Below are 13055 nucleotides of genomic sequence, written 5' to 3'. Positions count from 1 at the left end.
GAACTTAGCTTCTAGTTTAAGTTTCTAAAGAATAGCAAGACTATTTTTACTCAAGATTAAAGGAGAAATATTTATTTTGGGTCATATTATGGTTTCCTGTATTATGGCTACATATTAGAAAATAGTTTCTTTAAGAAACCTTAATTTCTCTAAAATGATATGATTATCAAACGAAACAGGGTTCAGTAACTTTTCCTGTAAAATTAAATAATAAAAATTAATTAAATTAAATTTATTATAAATAATAAATATTAATTAAAAGTAAATAATAAATATCTAAAATAATAAATATTTTAGGCTTTGTGGGTTAAGGAGTCCGTGTGGCAACTACTCAGCTCTGTCACTGTAGCACAAGTGTCTGCAGGAAACAGGTAAAGGAACGATGTGGCTGTATTCTATAAAACTTTATGCACACTGAAATCTAAGAATCTAATAATTTTCACTGCTCACGAAATCTTCTTCTTCCTATTTTTTTCAGTCATTTAAAAATGTAAAATAACATTCTTAGCTTTTGGACCATATACGCAGTGGGCTAGATTTGGTGCAGGTTGTGGTCTGCCGATCCCTAGACTAGATATTGATAACGCAAACTGTAAGAAATAAAAGACGAAACGACAAAGCTCACTTTGTTTCCTTCCCTTCCTTTTTCTTGTTTTTCTTTCTTCATCCCTCTTTCCTTTCCTTCCTTCCTCCCTCCCTTCCTTCCTTCTTTCTTATTTATTTATCTTGGCATCTGGCAGCACCCAAGGTATAACGAGGCAGTCCCATGACTGTGGAAAGCCGATGACTGGCCTCTCGAGCTCAGCCAGTGCCGGACACAGTAATGGGCAGATTCCAACAGTTACCAGGCATCGGGCCCACACAACTGCCACGGAGATTCTGCAAGGTACAAAATCATTCATAATATTCAAAGGGAATACAGTTACACAGTGTCCTATTTGCATTCCAATTAACTGTCACAGGGGTTTTTCCTACGGCATCGTCTTTGACAAGTGATGTCTTCATCGAATTTCCCTGCATCGTCCATGCTGGTACAGAGAAAAGGGAAGCCACGAGAGACGCTTGCCTCACAGTGGCAATAATCGGAGCATCATTATTTATTTACAACAGCTGAAGGGCCCTCTGGGGAGTGGCGACACCCAAGACATACTGCATGGTCCCTAAGATATTTAGACACACAAAGCTAAGAAGTACTGGGAAAAGAGACCTGTGATTCTCCCAAGTTCCGTTTCAGGAAAGGCTATTTTTTTCACTTTCAGAAGCAACCAAGCCCGGAGAACTCCTCTGAAGAAATTTCACCTGCGATCCAAAAACTACTTGAGCAGCAGATATTTTATTCCAACACACTGCTGCTACAGTTTCGGGTACATTGAAATCACTGTTTTTGAATTACAGGGCAGTCTGATATGATCGTGAGGATGAGGATCAGCAGTGAAGTGAGTTATCATCTCTTCAGAAGGATGCTGTTGGCAGAGGCATTGTCACCGCGTGACTTTCTGTTAGAGTGCCTCTTCCCCAGACTCGTGGCTTTGTGAGCAAGCGTTAGGGAGGTTTTCCAAGCACAATTAAAAACATATGCCTAAACACTGTTTTTCAAAATGACACAAATGTTTAAACACCAACATAAAAAATCTATATAAAGTTATTAGACATTTATGTGGTAAGAAAAGCCAAAGAATTTGTGCAAAAGTATGTTTCTTACTGCCTTCTTTCTGATAAACACTGCTGTGTGGTTTATAAAGACCCATCCATGAAACTGACATATTTTATGTAGATTTTCATGAAAAACAACCCAACTGTGACATCAGAGTCCACCTTTAAGACAGGTCTCTTGAGGGAAGGAACCAGTCCAGTGCACCCCAGGAAAAAAAAATTATTTTCCGATGCAAACTCCATCTCAGATGATCTGAACTGAGGCTGAAAGCAGCTCTTTGTGGTCATTTACACGGAGGCTGCGTCTTCGGAGAACAGAGCCTATATGCAAATGAAGATCAGCTTTGTAATCAGTTATGAATTCATTCCATTACATGAGTAGCAATGGACATAGTTATAATTCTCAACTCATTATGACAAATATTTACTGAGCTCCCAGGCCAGTGATACGCCTAGAGAGAAATTACAGGGTCACGTGCAGCACGATGATGTTTCGGTCAACGCCGAACTGAACATACAATGGTGGTCCCATGAGATTAGTACTATACAGCCTGGGTGTGTAGTGGGCTGTACCACCTAGGCTTGCGTAAATGCATGCTACGATGTTTGCACAACCATGAAATCGCCTATATTTCTCAGAACGTATCCCTGTCGTCAAGTGATGCAGGACTATATACCAAGGAGAAAGAGAACCTGGAGAGGAATGCACTGTAAGAATGTCAATATGGGAGACGGGATGAAGCATTGGTCAGGGAGTCTTAGAAGGAGGTGAATTGGGTTTGAAGTGTGATGTCTGGTGAGCGAACGGGTCATACAGTTTGTGTTACCTAACAGTGAGTGGCAAATGCAAATACTGAGCTTAGAAAACGGCAATGACTAGAGATACACATTTGGGATTTCTTTGCACAGAGTAGACAATTAAAACCAAACGAATGAATGAGATGGCCAAAGACTAGGTAAAAAGGAGAGGACCATGAACAGAACCTCAGGGAAGACTCACACTCACCATCAGCAGGAACTCAGCTAAGGAAGGAAACTGAGAGGACGCTGCCAGGGGAAGAGCGGATTTAAGCGACTTGTGGCGGAAGCAACGGGTGAAGAGATTCTACAATGCCAACGATGCAAAGAGGAGAAGGAGGTATTTCAGTGGTTAAAGGCCACTGGATTTTCCCATCATGAGAACATTAAAGACCTTGGCAAAATCAGCACTATAGCCGAAGAGGCAGTGGGCAAAGGGGTAGGTCTAGTTTCCATCCTTACATGAGGTTTCTAAGCCAAGGATTCAGCGGAGGATGAAACGGAAGATCAAAGGGAATAAGAATATAATTGATAAAGAAAGGTCCTGGAGATGGCAGGAGGGGATGAAATCCAGATCAGAGTGAGGAATGGTTACATGGGAAGGCAGGACTCTTCCTCAGCTATGGGGCAAGCGAGAAGAGGACCAGCGAAAACACAGCTATGTTCCAGTGCAGGAGAGGATGCCAAATAGGACACGTCAGAGGATTCGCAACCTCAGACTGGTACAAGCCGAAATTATACGAGAGTGAAAGACTCGGATCTGGGGTTTTAAATAGAAGAACAAACAAGGACAAAATAAGAGCTTTATAAGAAAAGCCCACTTTGGAAGTGAAAGACACGCACATCTGAAAGTGATTTAAGCCTGAGGGCAACTCAGTCCTCAGCCCAGAATACACACTCCACTGCTGCACATCTTACTGTGAGGGTTACGGGCACATCTTACACCTGTTTCTTAAACTAGCGGAGAAAATACCTAATTTCATGGAGTAGTTCTCATATGACAAGACAAGTAAAGAGATTTCATTGCTGCCTTCAAGGAAGATGGGAATGTTTGAAAGATAATATTAATTACTGCCTGATGGGTAAACCAGAGTTTCTTCCTACTGAGTGTGTGTATCAGAATCACCTGGAGGGTTTGTAAAACAGATGGCTGGGTCTCATCCCTATAGTTGCTGGGCTGTAGCCTGAAAACTTGCATCTCTAACAAGTTCTTGGGTAATACTGATTTTGCTGATCTGGGGACCACACTTTGAGAACCAACGCTAACAGCTAGCCATTCCACATTCATCTAAGTCTATAGACAAGAGTATTTTCACTCAACTTGTCTATTAAACTGACAAACTAGAATTGTGGATGTTTTAAAATAGTATCACTAATATTTTCAAAAAACCTACCTGTATTTTAGTTATTAAATTCACTTTTAAATGTTATCTGGAACATATCTACATTATCATCACTGGACAATGGCTCCATGTATTTATGAAAAAGTCACTGAACTGGCTTCGGTTGAGAGAAACACTTACCCATGCTTAAAATTTCTTCCCATCCCTTCATTCAGCTCATTGATATTATATTTCACTACAATATGTGCCAGGAACTGTTCTGGGTACTTTACGTAGATTAACCCATTTGTTTCTCCCAACAACCCTATAAAGCAATTTATTAATTCCAATTTACAGATGTGGAGGCGGAGGCATAGAGGCATTAAACGCCTCAGTGAGGGTCAGACAGGAGTAAATGCTGGTGTCTTTCTAGTTGCAACACACTGCCCTTAACTCTAATGCTCGTTTACTACGCTGTAAGGTGTAGCTTGAGCCCAAATCCTTACCTGTTCCCAGAAACAGGACATGGTATCTACCATCGGCAGCGTTCACTCGATCCACAGCTATCTTCGTGTATTTGTAGTCGGTGCCTATACGAACGAGCAGAGGCCTCCTGTGGACTGGGTAGACGGAATTGTACATCAGTGGATGGTTGCGGATGAAAGTGACAACGTCGTCTGGGAACTCCTTGGTGGTTCGCATATTGGGTGTAAACGCTCCTCCTGGGCACTAAACAAATATTTTTAAAAGAACCCAAGTTAACAAAACAGTTACTTTGCTTTAGTAATAATCAAAAGGCCTCTACTTTTCAAGATACTTAGAAGCTCAAGTTGTCGTAAGTCATGTTGTAAATAAAGCCATTTTGTACGTGATAGAACTTTTTACCCTTCTCATCCATCACTTCTCTATTTCTTATTCTGAGCCGGGTACAGCGCTGTTAGGAAAAAAGTCTTGTGGCTATAATCTAATGCTGCTACTGGCTAAAATAGATTATCATTACCAAATTCGATCAGAACTCCAATGTGCAGGTTTTATTCCACTTGATCCCCCTCCCAAAAAAGGGGGTCTCCAAAGTTGTACCCTGGATTGGATGTGCTCCGTCAGACTTGGTAATTCCCTGTAGAAAAGACGCCAGTGACCTCCATCAGTCTTAGAATAATAGCCCAGCATCTGAGCATGACCTACAAGCCCCTGGATGTCCAGCCTGTGTCCCCATCGCTGTAGTAGTCTTGCTCTTCCTTAGCCTCACGCATGCCCCTCCCGGACCGCGGCACTTCTGCCCCTGTCGGGAACACTCCTCGAGACGACTCCGTGGTTTTCTCTGTTACTTCATTCGGTTCTCAGTTCAAGCTACTTCCTTAAAGGTGATGACACGTATAAAAATAGCTCCCCATCTCTCCACTCTCCACTCTCCGTCTCCTTAGCCTGCTCTATTTTTCTTCACAGACCTACTTACCTCACTGTGCATTATATATTAGTTGCTTGTATCTTTACTGTCTGTTTCTCCCTCTAGAATGTAAGCTATGGAGTGACCTTAAGTAAGTATATTTTGCTCATGTTTCTCAGACTTAGAACAAAAGCTGACAAATAGTGGATATTCGACAAAGAGTAGCTTAACGAGTCAATTAGTCTATTATATCTGGTACTCAATTTTGGTGCAGGAGCTGGATGAAACAGGGGTCTCAGTTCTGGCCAGGAGAGGAAAGCTTCAGAGCGTCGAGTTCAAAGGGGTAGAGAGAATGCAATGAGACCTGAGAAAGGATTGCTGGACGCTTCAGCAGTTCCAGAGAGGGAGCATGACAGGGCTTCTGAGGAGAAGATTCCATGGAGAGGGCACCTGAGGCCAAACTCAAGGACAGCCTGGGAGCTGCTGAAGCTTGAAACTCAAACACTCACAGTAGGATCTGAGCGTTCCGTTATACAAGCAAAGCTGTTGGGTCTAATCTTTTAACACATACAAACATTACTTGTCTAACTCTATTAAAATCTGTCAATATCTCATCTTTCAGAAACAAAAATACCTTGTCATATTTTTTTTGAAACAGAAGCACTCCTGTTCTAGTTTTCATTTATTCTCTTTGGAGAGGTACGAGGTCAAAGGAAAGCAACAAAGCCAGCTTCCTGATCAATAGCGATGGGGACAGTATCTGCAGTAAATAGTAGGTGTGATGGGGACGGTAACAAATGCAAAGTTACACCTCATTTGAAAGTGGCAATGAACACTTATCTCTAACTGATTGTACCTGTGCAGGAATATAAGCCTAGTGTAGGCAGATTCAAACAGAAGATAGAAATGTGGAATTTTATGCGAAATTTGCAAAAATTTAACACTGACAATGAAAAAGAAGAAAAACAATGTCAGGGACCAAACAAAACATGGTAACCTCTGAGTTAAATCTTTACAACAGCTGTCCTACAACGTCAGTGCCTCTGGGCTGGTACCATCCTGAATGTGACTTTTAGACTAATTTGGCCATCTAGCATTACTAGAACTTTTTACAGGCTCAGTAAATATAGTTCTCTTTCTGTAGAAGGGAACAAGGAGCAATTAAATGACTTCACAATAGAGAGAGAATGAGGCAAGTAATAAAACTAAGCCTCTCATTTGTCATCCCATTAACTAGACTTCCATCTGGTGCTCACATGCGTTTCTTTTAGGAAAAGGCATTACATTTAAATCTACACGTTTATAAATTGCCCTCAAAAAAAGACCAAATGAAGACAAAGAATTTCATCTGAGGGTGTTCGAAACTAATGGATGTGTTCCATACTTCTGAAAAATGTAGAATTATGGGTGTTTGCCAACCTCATCCCTTACAGAAAGTGGAAAAAGGGAAACACATTGCTCACTGAATGAAAACATGGAAAGAACAAATGCATGGGGAATTTAAATAGTTCCATCCCTTCATAAGACACCACCAATTATGGTTTGCTAAGCTGAGATGTCTCCTTAAATATTTGCAAGCATTTTCATTTGTAAGTTCCAGAAAGATCCAAAGTTAGCATGTATTACCAGGCAATTTACATAATATCCAGTTAGCAATTGTTTTCATGTGTGATAAGCATATTAAATTATAAGTGTCTAGTTCTGGGTTTTAATGGTAATCGAAATTCAGATAAAAATTATGTTTCAGTTGCTCAAAACTGTGGTTCTTAAATAGGTAAACCAAACAAATCAATTCAAATCAGGAATTTTATTTGCATTCAAATGTCCTGCATTTGTGACTTTTGTTATATTCACAATGAACTTCTCACTTGGAAACAAGTGTCTCTGGTTATGAGTTTATTTTCAAAATTACAAAAGAATTCTTTTGATGATAATTAATTTTTCCATTGATTCATGGCATAAGCTTTGCAGATAAGACACACAATGAGTGACAATGATGGTGACAAGAAGAACTGATTACCCTTTGCAGACTCTCTATCTGGACTTGTGAGTTTGCTCAGGGAAACACTGCCAAGTATAAACAAGACGCGAGTAGCTTTTCCCTCACTTTGTGATGCACGAAAGTACGTGTACTGAAGCCTCAAGATAATAAAGCACACACAGGCTGCCACAAAATAAAGCTTTTGTCCATTAATCAGCTCGCGTCTCATTCTTCAGAAGGATAATTCTGCTCTACAAATAGTAGCTAAGTAATTTTGGTTAAACTTCTCCTTTAAGTGTTTGTTTTTCTCCAGTTCTAGTTTTCTGTCTGTCAGGCAGTGATAAGCACTCCTTTTTTGAGTAAAGACGTTTTAAGTGTTTTGATCGCTAAAGTGTCAGGTGAAATGCTAGGAACAATCACAATGCCGTGTTAAGAAGTGCCGGCAATTGCTGCACTTACCTAATTTCTTTCCTACTCTCAGGTATTCCTGAGCACGTGCTGTCCTCTGATGCTCCTACAAGTTTTCCTCATCTTCACATCCATTATGCTAGTTTTCAGTATTAATATATTCATATATTAGTCCATATGTCCATTCTTTGGACAGCTTTTATTCAAAAAACATTTGGATGTGCCCAGTAGAGGAGAAAAGAATAAGAAGCTACCCTTGTCTTCTAGACAAAAGTATTCTAGCAAGGGAGACAGACATATTCAAAGCAAAATTACAAGTAAGACATATAATAATAGTTTAAGACAAATATAAAATAAATAACAGAACTTGGTTCATGATCAATTGCTGTAAATATTTAAGAGCTAATATTTTTTAAATGAATTTAGAACAGTAGAGAACTTAAGGTTGCTGGTGTTAATGAAGTGGTTTAGAGATTTAAAAAAACAACAACAAAGTTTGGAGTAATTAGGGAACTGTAATTTCTGGGGCATGGCTGGATGATAAAAGCAAAATGCAGGGAAGAGGTAGGAGTTGAGGCCCAAGACAGTAGAAAATAAATGCAAACTAGTTGGAGAAGGCATGATTGGCATGGTCAGGGGGGCTTGACCTAAGACTTGAAAGATGAGTGGTAGGTGGTTGAATAAACGGACATAAGTCCATGGCATTCCAGAATCTGAGCTAGTTTCTAGCACTCGTCTTTGAAACTTGGACCCTAAGAGAAAGTGAACTTATTTTAAACCCTTGGTAATCTAGGCCCTTTACTTAAAGCCCAAAGAATTACATAGTTGAAGCCTTGTACTTATGCACCAGCTGGACCTCATCTTCTTAACATTGATCCTCCACGATTTGCAACAGCCTCCCTCTCCAGTCCTACTGGACCACGTGGAGCGTCTAGAACACACTTAATTTCTATTTTTGCTTGTAGTGTATGCTGTAACGTTCCCTAAAACATCCTTCCTCAGTTATCCAATTATCCATTCAACTACCCTTCAGGGCCAGGTACTCTCATATTTTTTATACCCCTTTCCAAACAAGCCTGCCCCACAGCAAGCTCTCTCTCTTCCACACTTCAATAATATTTATTGTCCATTTTATTCACGTCCTTGAATAACGGCGTGAAACAATATGTAATTAACTTTCCACGTCGATGTGCCTCATGTGTTCAACTTGACTGTAAACCTTCCTAACCGAATGTTTTTAAATGTCTATGAGGAATAGAAATACTCCTCATGTAAGAACCACCAAAAGATGAATGCAGTCAACAAAAGTGCCAGCGATCAACTTCTCTTTTTCTTGCTGACTCTGTGGAACCTCAGTTTTCTGTGTTCTTTCGCTGCACCAGGTCCCAGACCTGTTCAAAGCAGATGGTTCTGGTCCACTTATAAACAGATGTCAAAGCCGAACACTCTTAGATCTGCTTGAACAGGAGAGGACGAGCAAACACAACTCTACAGAAGCTTTACACACGTGGTGACAGAATAATGTAACGTCTTAGCTCAAGCACAGAGAGAATCTGCAGTCTTTGGCTGCCCTTTGCCACATACCAAAGGTGTCTTGTTTCCTCCACAAACTTGAATTACTTATGGAAAAACACGATGACACAATTGGCAGGCTTCTTCCTACCGACATGGGCTTGCTGGTTGGGACAGTTTGCTAACACAGCCATCAACCCCGCTTTAAAAGAAGCACCTACAGGGAACATTCGAATGAGGGTGTAAGATTTCTGCCACTGTCGTTGCTTTAAGAATCCAGTCATATATTTATGAGGTTGACCTGGCAACTGGATTACTGTGTAGTATAAGACTACTGTGTAGACACAGTAGGGAAATAAAGCATAGCAATCACAGTTGATCCTTCACTGGGAGGATTCAGAGGCAATATCGTTAACCCTAGAGGAGAGGATGCCTTGGGTCACTTGGCTGTAGGTCTTCTGGCTACATGAGTGGGATGTTAGACCCTGGAAGCCCAGGAAGGAGGCACATGCTGGCCACTCTGAATCAGAGAGCTGAGTTCATGGGGTATTGCTCAGTGCAGGGCGGAGGGGCCAAATCTTCAGGGACACGTGCTTTTCCAGGAGGAGTTCCAGATGTCATTCCTCCACCCTGCCTACTTTACTCCCGAAGGATCACTCATCTGACAATTTTCTTATTAAAGGAGCTGCTCTGGTCTCAGCACCAGATGTAAGAAACCACATTACAGAAATATGTCCTGGAGTCCTGACCACTCCCTTTATTCAGAGTCTGTTCCAGATGTGAGTCGCTAAGCCCTGGCTTATCCCACACTGCTTTAGAACAGGAAAAAAAAAATGCTTATGCTTTGGAGCTTGGGATTGGTGAAGAATGGGGCTGTTAACAGAATTTTCTAATTTAGCATTGGGTTTATTTTGTTTTACTAAAAAGGGTTTAACTATTCCCACATTCTTTGTAGAATAACAACTATTCAATCTGAGTGGTTTTCTGACTGATTCTCAGGGTCCGTTTGAGCTGCCATTTCGGTAAAAAATCTAATGACAGTTGGGACCAGGTGGCTCTTCTTCAGGGGGAAACCCCTGATTTCTGATGTTTGCCACTTTCCATGGTGTAAATACTGCTACCATGCTGATTTCAAGTGATCACTGTGACGTCCTTCCTTGAGCCGAGGTGCACACGACCCACTCCTGTGGCGTGAGGTGTAAGTGGCTCCAGAACACGCTCATCGAAGCTCTGAGGCCTCAACCTTGATTCAATTAGCGTGCCTCTCTTTCATCTTCTTTATTTGTTTATCTCAGAGGTTCCTCTAAAGGTATTATTTGAGGAAAAATGGCATTTTGTTGCGGTTAAAGACCACCTGCTCCTGCACTGACCCCATATACATGTTGCCCAAAAGAAGAACTGATGAAAAACATATGCAATCACAACCACCTCTTGGTTTTCTGTATTAAGACGAAGGAACGACTTGGTCAACTTCAAACATCAAATAATTCTCAGAATTTATGATTGATCCTTGAATAGGTTATCAGTGAGTCATCCGGAAATCCATGGAACACACCGAATGGAATGATGAGAGCCTGGAGCTATAACGGCATTTGGAACTTGCTCAGCCTCCCCTTCGCTTTCCCTTCTCTCATGTAATCTCTGCTTCTTACCCAACGCATCCCAACTTGAGGTACCCTAAGATGGATATATTGTTGACCTCTTTTCCTTGTGTTATACAAAATAAATAAATGTTTTTTCCATCTTCTGTTGAGCTATGAGAATCAAAGAGAGATCATTCAAAAGGAGACTGTGAATTCTATGATAGGACTTTGTTGCCAGTCATAACAAACATGGCTTTTTAAAATTTAATTCTTTCATGGATAAGTAGCAATGCTGATAGTCTTTCCAAAGTTAATTAAAAGTTAATTGTTCAATAAAATACATATCAATGATTAACCTTTGAACTTCCTAGCCAAGGAACCAAACTTGAGCCCTTTTAATTTTGAATAGGTAAATTAGTTCTTTAAAGGCTTAGCAAACTATTTTTCCTATTTTAAAAACAAAATTGACAGCAATATAATTTAAGATGATGAGAAAATAAAGGAATAAATAATACATTGTGAATAAACTCTAATAATAACACAAAAATAAAACGAATCAACAATTAGTAAAAATTATTTGGGATGAAATTCTGAAAGCATACTGGCAAAAGGAATTTCATATTCAAGTAAAATGGAAAAAGAAACATTTTGTTTAAATATTATTTTAACAACTACCTTTTGTTTTTTTCATAAAAATCATTCTTCTTACATGCACCCCATTTTATAACACTATTCTGTGAATGAAAAGATCTAAGAAAATTGTATTCTTTTGATGATCAATTGTGTAACATTTCCTCTCAATCATTGTACTGTATAACATTCCACAGACACAGAAACTAACCAATATTCTAGAAGTCAGTGCAGCATTTTTATGGACCAAATGAACACAAATAGTAGAACTGTGATCACTGTAGTCCTGGAAAAATTTCAATTCCAATCTGCCAGTCCACTGTCTGTAACTCCAGCTGGAAAAGTTAAGTTTTCAATGTACCCCTTAATACTACTAATATTGCAAGACATGGATATATTTGTTTGCCTCAAAACTTGAGATTCTGTAAACATTTTATTTGAATCATAACATCACTTTCACTGTTAATTGCTCACACATACAATTTTCTTTCTTTGAGAAACATATAACATACAATTTTTAACTAAATATATCCCTTAAAATTGAAATATCTCCATGATTTATCTCTGAATTGATTCTTCCATGGTTATTTCTTCCTTAAGATGGATGAGATTCCTTAATTTAAGGAAGAGTAGTGAAAAGCAACTAGAATTCAAATTCTTAGGCTGCCACTGAAACGTTAAGACTTTCCAAGCTTTGGTTTTTATGCCAATAAAATTAGGAAAACATCTCTGTCTTGTCTAACATACCCAGTTGTCTTGAAATCTAAATGAAATTTTATTAGCAATACCTCCTAGAAAAAAACTGTAGAGAGTGCTATAACAAATCTGTAAAATCCCAAATATGGGAACCCATGAGCTGAGAAATTATCATGAGCGTACTACTAGGTTTATGGTTGTATTTAATAAACATCAACATGATACTCATTTCTTGTTAAATTACACTTTTTTAAAAAAGCAAAATAACAAGGAAACATCCCTGCATACTTACAGTTCCAGGGCGAGGATACGGAATTCTCCCCTGATAGGAAATCAGCTGGTGATTGGGCCCTTCTTTGTGGGCAAAAGGCCCATTAAACACAGTCTGTATATCAGATAAATGATACACACACACTGCTGATCCTTTAAAAACTGAGCTAGGAAATGAAAACAGAAAGAGATGTATTTTCTTATTTTTTTCAATTTAAACATGATTTAAAAAAATAGATGGCAAAGTTTGTGATAAAAATTTGATATAATTCATCATGGAAAATGAATGTTATGATATACCTTATAAAGCTAAAGAACTTCCACTGTTTTGAAATAAGCCATTGATACACAAAGCATTCAAACGTTTAATTCATCCATGGAGGTAGTAAACAATAATAAGCAACGTTTCCAAAATATAGGACAAGTCAAAGAAGTTTCCAACTATTTTCTTTTAACAACAAAAAATGAATTGATGATTTATTTAAAAAAAAAATGAATTTGGGGCCAGCCCTGTGGCATAGTAGTTAAGTTTGTGTGCTCTGCTTTGGGAGGCCAGCATCTGTGGGTTTGGATCCTGGGTGTGGACCTACACACTGCTCATCAACCCATGCTGTGGTGGTGACCCACATACGAAATAGAGGAAGACTGGCACAGATGTTAGCTCAGGGCCAATTTTCCTCACACACACACACAAAAATAATAAATAAATAATGAATTTGAATTCTAAGTCACTATCAGTACAACCTATCATAGTTTAAGTCATAGAAATAAATCTCATTAATCAGAGAGCACCGTATCTCTTTGTCTTACGATTG

The 13055-nt window shown here is 39.3% G+C and overlaps 1 protein-coding gene across 2 annotated transcripts in view; it reads right to left on the bottom strand.

Moving 5' to 3' along the window:
* The window catches only part of SEMA3C (semaphorin 3C), a 161921-nt gene that overhangs the window by 40368 nt on the left and 108498 nt on the right, over positions 1-13055 (bottom strand). For both annotated transcript variants that reach the window (XM_023638817.2, XM_023638818.2), the window contains exons 11-12: positions 12263-12407; positions 4280-4502 (exon numbers count right to left, since the gene is read on the bottom strand). In XM_023638817.2, coding sequence (XP_023494585.1) covers positions 4280-4502; positions 12263-12407 — 368 coding nt within the window. The remainder of the gene's footprint in view (positions 1-4279; positions 4503-12262; positions 12408-13055) is intronic.

The sequence above is a fragment of the Equus caballus genome, chromosome 4, assembly GCF_041296265.1.
Source record: "Equus caballus isolate H_3958 breed thoroughbred chromosome 4, TB-T2T, whole genome shotgun sequence".
In the NCBI taxonomy this organism is placed as follows: Eukaryota; Metazoa; Chordata; class Mammalia; order Perissodactyla; family Equidae; genus Equus; species Equus caballus.
Note: the sequence above shows the minus strand (reverse complement) of the source record. Positions and strands in the feature narration are given on the sequence as shown.